The sequence below is a fragment of the Ranitomeya variabilis genome, chromosome 7 (genome assembly GCF_051348905.1).
Source record: "Ranitomeya variabilis isolate aRanVar5 chromosome 7, aRanVar5.hap1, whole genome shotgun sequence".
Classification (NCBI taxonomy): Eukaryota; Metazoa; Chordata; class Amphibia; order Anura; family Dendrobatidae; genus Ranitomeya; species Ranitomeya variabilis.
Genome location: NC_135238.1, coordinates 196,919,848 through 196,937,042, shown reverse-complemented (window position 1 = coordinate 196,937,042; position 17,195 = coordinate 196,919,848). Strand labels below are relative to the sequence as shown.

At 41.4% G+C, this 17,195-nt stretch overlaps 1 protein-coding gene across 7 annotated transcripts in view; it reads left to right on the top strand.

Moving 5' to 3' along the window:
• The window catches only part of OSBPL6 (oxysterol binding protein like 6), a 242,647-nt gene that overhangs the window by 169,622 nt on the left and 55,830 nt on the right, over positions 1–17,195 (top strand). For all 7 annotated transcript variants that reach the window (XM_077272617.1, XM_077272614.1, XM_077272613.1 and 4 more), the window contains exons 8-9: positions 12,313–12,445; positions 16,174–16,277. In XM_077272617.1, coding sequence (XP_077128732.1) covers positions 12,313–12,445; positions 16,174–16,277 — 237 coding nt within the window. The remainder of the gene's footprint in view (positions 1–12,312; positions 12,446–16,173; positions 16,278–17,195) is intronic.

Sequence of the window (17,195 nt, the reverse complement as noted above, 5' to 3'; positions counted from 1 at the left end):
GCTCTCCTGGTGCTCATGTGACGTCATTTGTAAAGGAACCATTTTTTGGCTTTTTGGATCCGTTACAAACAGAAGAAAACGGATAGCTAGTTATTGGATCCGTTTTCCATAGACTTCATTGTTTAAAAAAGAAAAATCCAGCAGAGGCCATTTTATTTTCAAGTGGACTAAAGTTGTGACTGCACAACTTTTTTTTGCCTATGGATTACCGCAGGGTCCGTTCTAGTTGATCACTACTGGTTATGTGAACATAGCGTTATTTCCTAAATTGTTACGCTTTATAAAAGCTAAAATAAAAGTGTGGTGGTTTAACTAAGAAAAAAGAAGCCCAAAACATTCTGACAGGTTGCCTTTAAGCAATTCTTTCAGATAAATAAGAATGTCGAAGCAATCCGCCGGGCTGGTAGACATTAGACAGTCGATGATTATTAGGGCACTCTGTTCCCATCATCTGTCAGTCGTACATTTGATTTTCTTTTAGTGTTTGAATTGTGTTTTCCATGATCAATTCTATATATGGAAAGGGCTTTTTACTTTTTATAGCAGCTGTCTCGCTGGAGATCGTGACTCAAGATGGAAATGAATTTATGAAATATTGAGGTCATTTTTGGATAAGTTTTTTTAATGTCAGGTCAAAGGACAAAACTTTCCGACACCAGGGGACATCGGATCTACTGTCACTATAGCAATATGATCACATTTTAAAGGTCCAGTCGCTTATTATATGCTTCATAGATTATCCATAATGTTTCATGAGCACGTTCTGCTTAAAGGGAACCTGTCACCATGAAAATGCAGTGAAATCAGCAGGCAGAATATTATAGAGCAGGAGGAGCTGAGCAGATTGATATATCGATTTGTGAGAAAAGATTCCGTATAATCTGTGCTTTCAACACTTATACGTCTGCTCTTTCTGGAATTTTTGGTCCAGTAGGCGGTCCTATCAGTGATTGACAGCTTTCCTTGTATAAGTGTGCATAAGGAGATCTCTGTCAATCACTGATAACACCGCCCACTAGACAAAAGATCCCAGAAAGAGCTGAGGAGTAAATGATTATAACACAGGTTATACTGAATCTTTTCTGACAAAATTATATATCCAGTAACTCGGCTCCCCTTGCTCTATAACATGGTGCTGGCAGAGTGCATTGCATTTTCATTGTGACAAGTTCCCTTTAAAGGGAGTTTTTTTTAGGAAATCCATGTTGCCAGATCATAGATCGGAATGAACAAGGGTAGGCTTCCCTGTGCGTCTATATTCTGAATAACGGTGCCATTTTTTAGAAAAGGTGGTTTAAAAAAAAAAGTCATCAATGAGTACTAGAGTCATGGGGGAGGCCCCTGCCAGCATCTTCCTACCCAGCTAAGTTTGATTGGGTGGTATCCACCTATACGTCAGTGATTCTAAATCTGGCAAGGAGAAGAAGTTTGTAACAAGGAAGCCTGAACCTGATTTATGATGCCCATTGTTTAGGCAACATTAAACTTGAGAGGTTTTCGGCAATGTAAAACTCAACCATACTCAGCCATTTTGAAGATCATATTGAGGAATAACATCAATATCAGTTCTATAATATTAGAATCATACTGGCAAACTCTCAGAAAAAGGGGAATCCTCCCAGATTCCAAAGAGGTTTGGAAAATCTCACAGGCGCTGGAAGGTTTTTGGTGCATGACGCCAGTGTGACGCAAGCCACTTCTCACGGCCAAGGCATGAGTCAGGATAGTCAAGGAATGCAAGGTCAGATACCAGGAGGGTACGTCAAAAACATAAGGAAGAGACACAAGCGTAGCCAGGTAACTTTCCAAGGTCAGAACACCAGGAGAATAGCAGATCAAAGCAGAAGGTGTTAAACGCACGGATGGTCAGAACGAGGTCCAAGGTCAGGCAACAGAAGATCAACAAACAGAATGCAAGGCACAGAGAGACAAACCACACTTAGCTGAATGTATGTCTGGCAGAGGTCTAGAAGAAACAGCTAAGTTAAGTAGCATGGCAATTACCTGGGATAATGAACACCTGGAGACAGCCGATGCCTCCCAGTCTCAGATTGGATAGTCGAGCTGTCAATCAGCACACTGACAGCTCAGCACACAACTGTACCAGATTGGATGGCTGAGCTGTCAATAACTGTATTCCAGACACACTGATGGATGGAACCGTGACAGCCAGGATGTGATATCCAAATGCATGGGGCAGGTGACTGGGTTTAGAGAGGTATGGTCTGTGAAAAAAAAAAATTACTAAAACATCTTACAAAGCAAGTTACCCCAAGGAACCCAACTCCTGAAAGTTAATTAGTTTAATTATAAATCTTTAAAATATTCCAATCTTCCAATATTTCAGACATTCGCTCTGCAATTTCAGGAAGATATGTTTTATTCTTGGACTAACCACTTGAGCCACATCATCCCCAGTAGACTTTTAAATGTCCTGTGTGTGTGTGTGTGTGTGTGTGTGTGTGTGTGTGTGTGTGTGTACACCACAGAATTTCCGAGTAATACATAAATGGCTAAAATGACGGTGCCGGAACACCACTGATATTGATGTTCTATCTTTTGTATAAGTCATCAGTTGTTTAGCGCAGGACAATCTGTCATCAGGTTTTTGCCACCTAATTGTATAGCATCATAATGTAGAGAACGAGACCCTGATTCCAGCGATGTGTCACTTACTGGGCTGCTTGTTGTAGTTTTGATAAGGCTGCATTCCACCTATAATTTGTTTAAATCCAGCTACAGCTGAAGCAGATTTCACCTGACGGGTGGGGGTGAAAAGCGTCGGACCCCTACTCATCTCATATTGATAACCTATCTTTTGGATAATTCATCAGTTGTTCAGTTTTGGACAATCCCTTTAAAAACAATCGGTCATTAGTTTTTTTTTCAACTAATTGGAGAGCAGCATAATGTAGAGTTAGAGACCCTAATTCTGGCGGTGTCACTTACTAAGCTGCTCACTTTAGTTTTCATAAAATCACAATTTTGTCAGCTGGAGGTTATCAATAGATGACTAGTAAACCTGCTGCAGGTAGTCCTCTATATTTATGATCTGATTTGCAGCTTTCTGCCTATGCCCAGTGTACACAGAAAGCTACCAATCAGTGGTGTAGGTGTGGTAATACAGGGCTCAGCATTCAGAGAACTGGTAGAACTGCAGCAGATAAAACAGGGATTTTATTAAAACTGCAGCAAACAACCCATTAAGTGATACATCACTGGAATCAGGGTATCTGCTTCCATATTATGCTGCTCTCAGATGGGATAGCAAACAACTGGTGACGGATTCTCTTTAACCCCTTCACAACCTTGGACGTATAGGTCCAAGGTCGCCGCCCCCGACAAGTAGTGCTCTTGTGTTTGAGCTCCTTTGTTATGGAACGCACTAGCGCCGCCTCCTAGGCATTGGTACCGTGCGCATGCGCGGTTCGGCGTTCCTGCATCGATTATGGCGGCGCCCATTGTATACCATGTGGCCTAGATTTAGTGTCTTGTGCGGTATGTAAATTCATTCTTTTGATGTGTTATCTGTTTATTTATGCTAAGGGGTGGGAGCCCTCGGCTGATATGGACATGTAGATCTGTGATTTCTTTTGCATATATCGGTTGTCCACATTTGTGGGCTGTGCTATACCCGGTCTTTCTGGAAACTTGTGGAGAGGAGGGGCTTTGAGTGCCCTGCTGATTAGCTAGCAGGAATTGCACTTCATTATATAAGTCCCATCTCCGGGGATTTAAACAGGTCTGTCCTGGTATCAGGGCACCTGCATCATTGACTTTTCGGTTCATCACATCTGTGTCTGCCCCCTGAGGAACCGTATGACGGGGAAACGCGTCGGGGCGTTATACTGACAGCTAAGTGTCTCCTTCAGGGAGAATATCCTTCTCACTGGCTGCCTGTGTTAGCACTTAAAATTTTTTGGTCTAGCATATCATGCATTAGCATAAACACTGTTTACTGGCTATTTTTGATTATTGGTACCTGCATGTGATCTTATATGCAGTGGTGTTACTACATTGTCCAGGTAAAGATATTGTCTGTATACTGCTGGCTAGCTATATGCACCCCATTTTATGTGTAGTGGCGACAATTATAAATATCTTCTGCCAGTCAGTGTAGCTATGCACAGTCCTGTACTTGGACTGAACCAGGTCATTTTTATCTATGTTCACCTTCCTACTGAAGTCTCTTTATTGATGCACACTAGTATTTTTTGTGAGTACATACAAGGACAATTGTACTGAAAATCTTTGAGTTATCTTGGCTATATGCCTTTAGCTATTGTCCTCATTGGGACCATAAGTAGAGAGTTGGTCAATATATATAGTGTGCACCTTAGTTTTTGCCTGCTTACCCTTCCTTCATTTCTTTATATTGCTTATTGTTTTCTCCCCTTTAGTTGGTAAGGTATTTTAATAGGGCCAGCAGGGGTTAGCCGTCGCGGAGTGGGGGCGCCAAATTAACTATCAGGGTGCCAACCTCCACTGTCAGGCAGGGGCAGTAGGCCAGCGTAGGGTTAACCATTAGGATAGGTGCACCTATATTTGTATCCCTTATATATTTATACAATTTTTCTGTTTTCACTGGGAAGTGGTATTTTTAAATATATTGAATCAATAAAATTATATTTTTAAAGGGATTTATATGTTACACGTTTGATTTCCCTTTTTGTACATATTTTTTCTTTGATGATTATACCAGTGTACACAGAAAGCTACCAATCAGTGGTGTAGGTGTGGTAATACAGGGCTCAGCATTCAGAGAACTGGTAGAACTGCAGCAGATAAAACAGGGATTTTATTAAAACTGCAGCAAACAACCCATTAAGTGATACATCACTGGAATCAGGGTATCTGCTTCCATATTATGCTGCTCTCAGATGGGATAGCAAACAACTGGTGACGGATTCTCTTTAACCCCTTCACGACCTTGGACGTATAGGTCCAAGGTCGCCGCCCCCGGTTTGATGTAGGCTCCAGCTATGAGACTGCAACTTTCCTGGCACATGTCAGCTCATTTCATCAGCTGACATGTGCCCCTTACAGCCACAGGTGGAACCACAATCCACCCACGGCTGTTAACATGTTAAGTGCTGCTATCAGAGATTGACAGCGGCATTTAATGTGATCACGCTGGAAACGCATCACAAACCCCGCAGATCAATGCCTGTATCACATGACCTCAGGTCGCAGATAGGTTGGCATGAGAACCTGGGGTCTGCAGGAGACCCCTGTGGTTTTCATTGCCGGATAGCTATGAGCGCCACACTGTGGCCGGCACTCATAGCTGATGAGCATTTTAGCTACACACAGCAGGGCTGCAGCCCTTCTCTGTGCAGCACAGGTGATCAGATGATCGCAGCTTCTAGTCTCCCATATAGACTATGGAAGCCGGTAAAAAAAAAAAAAAAATTGTCTTTAACCCCTCTGTGACCTTAGACGTACTATCCCGTCGAGGTGACCTGGGCCTATCTGACCCTCGATGGGATAGTACGTCATAGCCGATCGGCCGCGCTCACGAGGGGAGCGCGGCCGATCACGGCCGGGTGTCAGCTGACTATCGCAGCTGACATCCGGCACTATGTGTCAGGAGCCATCACGGACCGCCCCCGGCACATTAACCCCCGGCACACCGCAATCAAACATGATCGCGGTGTGCCGGCGGTACAGGGAAGCATCGCGCAGGGAGAGGGCTCCCTGCAGGCTTCCCTGAGACCCCCGGAGCAACGCGATGTGATCGCGTTGCTGCGAGGGTCTCTTACCTCGTATCCCTGCAGGCCCCGGATCCAAAATGGCCGCGGGGCTGCATCCGGGTCCTGCAGGGAGTACTTCCGGGTGCAGAGCAGGCTGCAGATGAAAGCTGCAGCCTGCACTGCTGGAAGTAAGATCGCCGATTTGACAGAGTGCTGTGCAAACTGTCAAATCGGCGATCTGTGATGTCCCCCCCGGGACAAAGTAAAAAAGTTTAAAAAAATTTTTCCATATGTGTAAAAAAAAAAAAAAAAAATTCCTAAATAAAGAAAAAAGAAATATTATTCCCATAGATACATTTCTTTATCTAAATAAAAAAAAATCAAACAATAAAAGTACACATATTTAGTATCGCTGCATCTGTAACGACCCCACCTATAAAACTATATCACTAGTTAACCCCTTCAGTGAACACCGTAAAAAAAACAACAACAAAAAACGAGGCAAAAAACAACGCTTTATTCTCATACCGCCAAACAAAAAGTGGAATAACACGCGATCAAAAAGACGGATATAAATATGCATGGTACCACTGAAAATGTCATCTTGTCCCGCAAAAAACGAGCTGCCATATAGCATAATCAGCGAAAAAATAAAAAAGTTATAGTCCTCAGAATAAAACGATGCCAAAATAATTATTTTTTCTATAAAATAGTTTTTATCGTATAAAAGCGCCAAAACATAAAAAAATGATATAAATGAGATATCGCTGTAATCGTGCTGACCCGAAGAATAAAACTGCTTTATCAATTTTACCAAACGCGGAACGGTATAAACGCCTCCCCCAAAAGAAATTCATGAATAGCTGTTTTTTGGTCATTCTGCCTCACAAAAATCGGAATAAAAAGCGATCAAAAAAATCTCCCGTGCCCGAACATGTTACCAATAAAAACGTCAACTCGTCTCGCAAAAAACAAGACCTCACATGACTCTGTGGACTCAAATATGGAAAAATTATAGCTCTCAAAATGTGGTAACGCAAAAAATACTTTTAGCAATAAAAAGCGTCTTTCAGTGTGTGACGGCTGCCAATCATAAAAATCCGCTAAAAAACCCACTATAAAAGTAAATCAAACCCCCCTTCATCACCCCCTTAGCGAAAAATTAAAAAAATTTAAAAAATGTATTTATTTCCATTTTCCCATTAAGGTTAGGGCTAGGGTTAGAGCTAGGGTTAGGGCTAGGGTTAGGGTTAGGGCTAGGGTTAGGGCTAGGGTTAGGGCTAGGGTTAGGGTTGGGGCTAGGGTTGGGGCTAGGGTTAAGGCTACAGTTAGGGTTGGGGCTAAAGTTAGGGTTAGGGTTGAGGCTAAAGTTAGGGTTAGGGTTTGGATTACATTTACGGTTGGGAATAGGGTTGGGATTAGGGTTAGGGGTGTTTCTGGGTTAGAGGTGTGGTTAGGGTTACCGTTGGGATTAGGGTTAGGGGTTTGTTTGGATTAGGGTTTCAGTTATAATTGGGGGGTTTCCACTGTTTAGGCACATCAGGGGCTCTCCAAACGCGACATGGCTTCCGATCTCAATTCCATCCAATACTGAGTTCAAAAAGTAAAACAGTGCTCCTTCCCTTCCGAGCTCTCCCGTGCGCCCAAACAGGGATTTTACCCCAACATTTGGGATATCAGCGTACTCGGAACACATTGGAGAACCACTTTTGGTGTCCAATTTCTCCTGTTACCCTTGGGAAAATACAAAACTGGGGGCTAAAAAATAAATAATTTTTGTGGAAAAAAAAATATTTTTTATTTGCATGGCTCTGCGTTATAAACTGTAGTGAAACACTTGGGGGTTCAAAGCTCTCACAACACATCTAGATGAGTTCCTTAGGGGGTCTACTTTACAAAATGGTGTCACTTGTGGGGGGTTTCTACTGTTTAGGTACATTAGGGGCTCTGCAAACGCAATGTGATGCCTGCAGACCATTCCATCTAAGTCTGCATTCCAAATGGCGCTCCTTCCCTTCTGAGCCCTCCCATGCGCCCAAACGGTGGTTCCCCCCCACATATGGGGTATCAGCGTACTCAAGACAAATTGGACAACAACTTTTGAGGTCCAATTTCGCCTGTTACCCTTGGGAAAATACAAAACTGGGGGCTAAAAAATAATTTTTTGGGGAAAGTTTTTTTTTATTATTTTCACTGCTCTGCATTATAAACTGTAGTGAAACACTAGGGGGTTCAAAGTTCTCACAACACAACTAGATAAGTTCCTTGGGGGGTCTAGTTACTAATATTAGGTCACTTGTGGGGGTTTCTACTGTTTAGGTACATTAGGGCCTCTGCAAACGCAATGTGACGCCTGCAGATCAATCCATCTACGTCTGCATTCCAAATGATGCTCCTTCCTTTCCGAGCTCTGCCATGCGCTCAAATGGTGGTTCCCCCCCACATATCAGGTATCAGCGTACTCAGGACAAATTGGACAACAATATTTAGGGTCCAATTTCTCCTGTTACCCTTGGAAAAATACAAAACTGGGGGCTAAAAAATAATTTTTGTGGAAAAAGAAATATTTTTTATTTGCACATCTCTGCGTTATAAACTGTAGTGAAACACTTGGGGGTTCAAAGCTCTCACAACACATCTAGATGAGTTCCTTAGGGGGTCTACTTTCCAAAATGGTGTCACTTGTGGTTTTATTTACTGTTTAGGTACATTAGGGGCTCTGCAAATGCAATGTGACGCCTGCAGACCATTCCATCTAAGTCTGCATTCCAAATGGCGCTCCATCCCTTCCGAGCCTTCCCATGCGCCCAAACGGTGGTTCCCCCCACATATGGGGTATCAGCGTACTCAGGACAAATTGGACAACAACTTTTGGGGTCCAATTTCTCCTGTTACCCTCGGGAAAATACAAAACTGGGGGCTAAAAAATAATTTTTGTGGGAAAAAAGTTTTGTTTTATTTTTATGGCTCTGCATTATAAACTTCTGTGAAGCACTTGGTGGGTCAAAGTGCTCCCCACACCTCTAGATAAGTTCCTTAGGGGGTCTACTTTCCAAAATGGTGTTACTTGTGGGGGGTTTTCAATGTTTAGGCACATCAGTGGCTCTCCAAACGCAACATGGCGTCCCATCTCAATTCCTGTCAATTTTGCAGTGAAAAGTCACACGGCGTTCCTTCCCTTCCAAGCTCTCCCATGCGCCCAAACAGTGGTTTACCCCCACATATGGGGTATCAGCGTACTCAGAACAAATTGTACAACAACTTTTGGTGTCCAATTTCTTCTCTTACCCTTGGGAGAAAAAAAAATTGGGGGCAAAAAGATAATTTTTGTGAAAAAATATGATTTTTTATTTTTACGGTTCTGCATTATAAACTTCTGTGAAGCACTTGGTGGATCAAAGTGCTCACCACACCTCTAGATAAGTTCCTTAGGGGGTCTACTTTCCAAAATGGTGTCAGTTGTGGGGGGTTTCAATGTTTAGGCACATCAGTGGCTCTCCAAACGCAACATGGCGTCCCATCTCAATTCCAGTCAATTTTGCATTGAAAAGTCAAATGGCGCTCCTTCGCTTCCGAGCTCTGCCATGCGCCCAAACAGTGGTTTACCCCCACATATGGGGTATCTGCGCACTCAGGACAAATTGTACAACATCGTTTGGGGTCCATTTTCTCCCGTTACCCTTGGTAAAATAAAACAAATTGGAGCTGAAGTAAATTTTGTGTGAAAAAAAGTTAAATGTTCATTTTTATTTAAACATTCCAAAAATTCCTGTGAAACACCTGAAGGGTTAATAAACTTCTTGAATGTGGTTTTGAGCACCTTGAGGGGTGCAGTTTTTAGAATGATGTCACACTTGGGTATTTTCTATCATATAGACCCCTCAAAATGACTTCAAATGAGATGTGGTCCCTAATAAAAAATGGTGTTGTAAAAATGAGAAATTGCTGGTCAACTTTTAACCGTTATAACTCCCTACCAAAAAAAATTTTGGTTCCAAAATTATGCTGATGTAAAGTAGAAATGTTACTTATTAAGTATTTTGTGTGACATATCACTGTGATTTAATTGCATAAAAATTCAAAGTTGGAAAATTGCGAAATTTTCTAAATTTTTGCCACATTTCCATTTTTTTCACAAATAAGCGCAGGTAATATCAAAGAAATTTTACCACTATCATGAAGTACAATATGTCATGAGAAAACAGTGTCAGAATTACCAGGATCCGTTGAAGCGTTCCAGAGTTATAACCTCATAAAGGGACAGTGGTCAGAATTGTAAAAATTGGCCCGGTCATTAACGTGCAAACCACCCTTGGGGGTGAAGGGGTTAAAAATATTTTAAAAAATAAAATAAACGTTTATATCATCCCCATTCGCCAGATTCAAAATAAAAGAATAATACAAAAATTCACATATTTGATATCATTGCATTCAGAATCGCCCGATCTATCAATATATAAAAAGAATTAACACGATCGGTAAATTGCGTAGTGAGAAAAAAAAAAATCAAATCACCAGAATTACGTTTATTTTGTCACAACAACAGTTCATTATAAACGTCAGCTCAGCATGCAAAAAGTAAGCCCTCACCCAACCCAAGATCACGAAAAATGGAGACGCTACGGGTATTGGAAAATGGCAACTTTTTTTTTTATTATTTTATTTTTTTACAAACTTTTTTTCACCACTTAAATAAAAAAAATCTACATGTTTGGTGTTTATGAACTCATAATGACCTGGAGAATCATATGGGCAGGTCAGTTTTGGCATTGAATGAGCATGGTAAAAAAAAACAACAATTCTTGAATTGCACTTTTTTTTTGCAATTTCACTGCATTTGGAATTTTTTTCCCCATTTTCCAGTACACTATATGGTAAAGCCAATAGTGTCATTCAAAAGAACAACTCGTCACACAAAAAAACAAGCCCTGACACGGCCATATTGACAGAAAAATAAAAAAAAGTTGTGGCTCTGGGAAGCAGGGGAGCAAAAAAAGGAAATGCAAAAATTCTCAAAAATGTAGGTCTTTTTGGTTTGATACAGTGTGTAAGTTCTAAGAATTTTCTCTAGTATGTGAACCATTTTGATTTGCGGTGAATTTAGAATGTGACCATAAGGGGTGCAGAGGTTGCGACTCTACCCAAGTCCTGAGTCTAAAAGGCCTCTCTGCACATCAGAGGACAACAGGTTTATATGAATTATTGGGATCCAGGAGATTCACGTTATTCATCTGAACCCAACTAGTCTGTTCTGCCATCACTAGTAAACCGCAGTGATGCTCTGACACCTGCGGCATCACTAATAACTGCATTATTATTCATGTTGCGGCTTTAATGAAGGGATTTGTTAATTTTAATGGTTATGCAAGTGAAAAAATGATCAGTGCGAGTCCGTGGTAAATATAAATGAGATCAGAATGATGTATAAAATATTAATATGCAGCTATGTGATCTGCGTGGGTGGCCAGTAGCTGGTCTGTCGTGAGAAGTCAGACCTTGATAGTTTTGACCTTTTCATAGAAAAACGGTCCCTGGTTCTCTATTGCTTTGCAAACATGGATGGATCCTGCTAATGATCTGAAGATGAATACATTTACTGCAAAAACAGTGGCCGAATGAAAAGTCGTAAAAGTTTGTTATGTTCATCTGATTTGGAATTTTCTTGGGTTTACAGAGCAAGAGTCTTTGGAGGATGATAATGTCTAAATGACGGTGGAATATGATGGCGCTATATAAAAAACTAAAACAAATAACAAAAAAAAAAAAAAGCATAGAGAAGTGATGACAAAACATTTAAAGGGGTTGTCCGATCTTAGGCTACAAGTCTGCAGTCACTTTAAGTGACTGCAGACTTGTGAATCCTCACAAAGCGCACATTAAACACTGTAAGGAATCTGCTGTGTCGGCGCCAGGAGGAGTTGATCACGTGTAAACAATTGCATACTTCCCGACACATTCCAACTAGATGTGTCCGGCCAATACACTTGCATTGAGTGAAGTCATGCACGTCTAGTCAGCATGTGACCGCTTATATGCAAATCGCATACCACCGCCGTAGAATTCACAAGTCTGCAGTCATATAGAGTGACTGACTGCAGACTTGTATCCTAAGGCCGGACAACCTCTTTAAAGGACACTTTTTTTTTTACGGTTAGTGCAACCTGTTGCTCCTCCATCACTGTCTAGTACGTCTGAGTGTCCGTCTCCGGCAGGCGTAAACTCATGGAGATACAGCAGTCTATGTTACAGTCTTTGTTCCCGTCGGCAAATACGCCCAAATCCCGTTTTGTGGTTAATTTGGACGTATTCCCCGATGGTGTCACCAAGCATGTCCCTAAACCCAATGTGATAGTTGATATTATGTCTCTTTAAATCCAAGGGATCTTAATTTTTTACCTAATTTTTCCTTTTTCATTGTTTACAAAGATATAATTTCCAAGTGACTCATGTTTCTTTCTAAAATTCTTAAATACCATGCCTATGAATTCCATGTCAGATATGTGCAGAAAAAGCCCTAGAATCACATTGACCTTATTTATTATGTTTAACCCCATGTATTATATTATTATTTATTAGGATTGTACTTAGAGGATGTTGTATTATTTCTGTTCTTCTATAGGTTCCACAGAATAACTTCTTGTGGCAGTCCCCTATCCCTTGCAGTAGCAGCCTCCCGGCCACATGTACCACTGGTCAGAGTAAGGTTGTGGCATGGCTACAGGACTCGGAGGAAATGGACAAGTGTGCAGAAGGTAGGAGCGCGGTTAGGGTTGACTGCAGTCACATATTTCATTATCTGGATGTAATCCAATCACATAATGATACAGTACTAATATACATTTTTGGGCAATGAAGAGGACCTTTCACTTGCTATAAATATGAAATGTTTTCACCTGGCGTAAATGCCGCTGTTCTCTTGAATCCGGCGTTGTTTTTCTTTTGTCTGTGCCCCTCTCTGTTCTTGAGATATGGCCTCTTTTCCCTATGTATAAAAATCTAGTCTTTTTAATCAACTGGGTGTGAACCTAGTTGAAAACCACACCCACTTAGCCAACAAGACCAGATTTACACGTTGGGAAGAACCGTCCATATCTCGGGAACGGAGAGGCATAGAAACAAAAGAAAAACAACCCCAGATTCAGGAGAACAGCGGCATTTATAATTATAGATAAAAACTACATATTTACTATAACTACATGATATAGCCCAAATCTCCATAGATTTGTAGTGAGAATACAGGCCAAGTACTTCACCAAACCCCAGTTTTGCATGTTAGTCATAGACGGGACCCATACATAGCTGATATTTTTGAGACATCCATTTATTGTACATCCAGAAAAGATGCAAATAATTCTTCTTGTTTAAGAGAAAATATAAATGTTTCTACCAATTTCCTCTTAATAGTAAAATTTTGCATTCAAGAATTTTCCTCTTTGCTAGCTACAGCCCTGAGATGAACTACAAGTGACAGAATGGAATAACCGACATTAATATTTATTTTTTTCTTCGGACAGCATTTCCTATCTTTAGTCTTCCATTCCAACAATATAAATCATATTCAATCAGAATTCAGATTTAATATGCCAGACAATAAGTACATTACCTCTTTTCTGTTTTGTGTTATCTTCATAAGGCTTAACGGAGAGGAATGGAAATGGAAAATTTGGCAGTGTCTGCTGAATGATTATCGAGAGGACGCTATGTAGCGTTTAAATTATATGTCCATTAATTACTAAGATAGATGTCATATGTTGAATCTTCTTCTTTTTATTTTCTACAACGCCCTGGCAAAAAAAATTGGGACTCCATGTAAAATTTAAGAAACACAAGAATACAATGATTTGGAAAGCTCTTGTAGCCATAATTAATTCACAACAGAACATAGAACACAGATAAGAAGATTCCAGATTTTTGTTTCATAATGCGCCAAATGTTTTCTATAGTGACTTAACTAGAGTCCGATGGGCGCCGATGCAAAATTCGGACCTGGACGCCCACCTGCATTTTCCTCAGATATATGGGTCCTTGTAGCTTGCCAGATCCTGTGAAGACATATGTGTTTGCCCTGTCCTGTAACAATGTCTTCCATCCTGTAATAATATCACTGATCTTGGCCCCTCCCTGTAATAAAGTTCCCCATCCTGTGCTCCTTTTACTGTAATAATGTCCCCCATCATGGGTCCCTTCCTGTAATAATGTCCTCCATCCCGACCCTTCCACTAATAAAGTCCCCCATCATGGGCTCCTTCCTGTAATATGTCTCCCATTCTGGTATAAGGCCACCCATCTGGCCCCTTCCTGTAATAATGTCCTCCATCCTGACCCCCTTCCACTAATATAGTCCCCCATCATGGGCTCCTTCCTGTAATATATGTCTCCCGTTCTGCTATAAGGCCACCCATCTGGCCCCTTGCTGTAATAATGTCCTCCATCCTGACCCCCTTCCACTAATATAGTCCCCCATCATGGGCTCCTTCCTGTAATATATGTCTCCCGTTCTGCTATAAGGCCACCCATCTGGCCCCTTCCTGTAATAATGTCCTCCATCCTGACCCCCTTCCACTAATATAGTCCCCCATCATGGGCTCCTTCCTGTAATATATGTCTCCCGTTCTGCTATAAGGCCACCCTTCTGGCCCCTTCCTGTAATAATGTCCTCCATCCTGACCCCCTTCCACTAATATAGTCCCCCATCATGGGCTCCTTCCTATAATATATGTCTCCCGTTCTGCTATAAGGCCACCCTTCTGGCCCCTTCCTGTAATAATGTCTCCCATCCTGGCCCCCTTCCAGGTATAAAGTGCTCAATCCTGGCCTTTTCCTTGTATAATGTCCACCATCCATGTATTCTCCCAGTAATAATATCCCCCATACTGATATAATCCCCCCATCACGTTCCCCCACTACTATGCCCCTTCTATAGCCGGCGCAAAAGCCGTCAGCTGACTTTAACGTGCAAACTATGGGTAGCGCATGACGTCACTGCCATGCCCCAACCGTGACGGTCATGCTAGCATCAGCTGCTGCCTTCTGAATGGCCGGGAGTTTGGATTGCAGGGCAGGGAGCCGGCTGGTCTCTGCGCCTCAATACATTTTGGATGAATGTACATCCGCGGATGCACATGCATCTTTCATAGCTGCTGGTGTTGGCGGGCCCCCCTCCTGCATGGGCCTTATCACTCTGCGACTGCGAACGTTACACCCCTGGTTTTTTATTCGTGAAAGGTCTGGACTGCAGGCTGCCGGTTCATTACCCGACTCTTCTTCTGTGAAGCCATGTTGTTGGGATGGATGCAGTATGTGGATTAGCTATGTCTGAAATAGATGTTGTCTAGATTGGAGCAGATTTTGCTCTAATACCTCTATATAAAGCTCAGGTTTCTGTCCTGATGAAGAGGTCCTGCGTGATCTCGAAATGCGCTGACTCTACAAACCTGTTCAATAAATCGTTCAACATAATCCGTTGGATATACCTTGGATTCATCATCGGTAGTGCATGAGTGGCACCTCCTTCCCGGTAAAGCTCAGCATTGATAGTGCCTTTCATGTGTAAGCTGCCCATGCCATAGGCACTAATGCAAACTTATTCCATCACAGATGCCGGAACTGTGTGCTGATAACAAGCTGGATGGTCCCTCTCCTCTTGAGTCTGCAGGACATGGTGTTCAGGGTTTCCAAAAAGAATTTCAATTTTTGTTTCATCTGACCACCGAACAGTTTTCCATCTTGTCCATTTTAAGCTTTGGCCCAGAGAAGACGTCAGCGTTTCTGGATTGTGTTAATAAATGGCTTCTTCTTTTCATGATAGAGCTATAACTTGTATTTGTGTATTGCACATTGAACTGTATTCACAGATAATGATTTCGGAAATATTCATGCTGTGATTTGCATGACTGAATCTTGCCCGTTTTTAATGTAGTGCCGATTGAGGGTCTGTAGATCATAAACATCCAATATTGACCATCATCCTTGTCCTTTGTGCACATGGATTTCTCCACAATCTCTGAATCCTTTGATGATATTATTTACTGTAGATGGTAAAATCTCCAAAGTCTTTGCATTTTTACTTTGAGGAACATTTTACTGAAATTGTTCCACAATTTTTAATTCCAGTTGTTTAGTTTGGTGAACGTCTGACCATCTTCGCTTCTGAGAGACTCTGCCTCTCTAACATGCTCTTTCCATGCCTGTACTTACTTTTACAGCCTTTTATAACTCTTATCTCCACTTTTCTTGAGATGTGTTGCTGCTAACAATTTCTAAATGAGTTATTTTTTTCAAATGAAATAGACAAATGTCTAAACTTTCACCTTCTGATCTGTGTTCTGCTGTGAAGAACGTATGGTTATAAGAGATTTCCAAATCTTTTCATTCTTGTGGTCTTCGTATTTTACACAGCGTTCCAACTTGTTTGGGAATTGGGCTCGTATGCAGGAAGTATACATCTTTTGCTTTTGATTAACCACTTTGCGTTTTGCAGATCTGTCGCAGTGTCAGTCCAACCTGATTGAACTTAGCAAACTGCTTCATAACCTCGAAATGCTGCAAAGGACTCAGTCTGCGCCCAATTTCATTGATATGCAGGTACAGTGAATTATGTCTCACATAATGGAGTCTATTCAGCTGGAAAGGTTATAAAATCCCCTAATGAATGACTCACAGAGCTGTGTATTAATAGAGTACAATGCCTGGAAGAATGACATGTATACTAATGGTACACCAATCCTAGCACAACACACGCGGGAGCTCGGAAGGTCAAATTTAGTCTTGGCACCATAAATCTCCGAAAAGACTAGGTAGAAAAACCAAACTGCACACCCTTCAATGGGCACCAAACAATAACACTTATTGACCCTTTGTGGGATCCAGCTTTCACCTGTCTGTACTTCTCAGCAGTATATAAAAAATATGCCTAAGTTGAAGTTTTCCATTGTCAATGATCTGTATAACTGCACTTTACCTCCAGCCTTGTGATTTTAAGTGCTCTCGGAGCTTCTTCTAATGGTAGCCCTAAGATACTCAAGATGTCCAACTAGGGTAGGGGGTATTATCCCATGCCATGTATTAGCACCAGGTAGCAGAAAATAATTATAATAATATAGTTATCTAAATGTAGAGGTTGAGGGATGATATGAAGCTAGAACCCATTGGACACTATTTTTGAAGCAATATCGAAGATTTATCTGTGCACATCTATTGATCAGTTCCAAAAGAACTTCCAGAATTTTCTCATGCCAGTGCCGATATGGGATGTCCCATCTCATAAAAAGTGTTTTTCAATATGTTTGAGTGGAAAAATAAAAAATAAAAATGACTAATATGCATTTGTTATGGTTGAAGCCCCAATTTTTCAAAGTTAACACCTGCCTGTTCTACTATCGGGAATGTTCCGGCACAAAATGGGGGGCTTCTCCTCTCTCTGTATCAAAACTTAACAAGCAAGTTAAGTTCATTAGCTAAGCCGGTTCCCTTCGCTGTCTCTGCAGCAGTTGTGATGGAGAA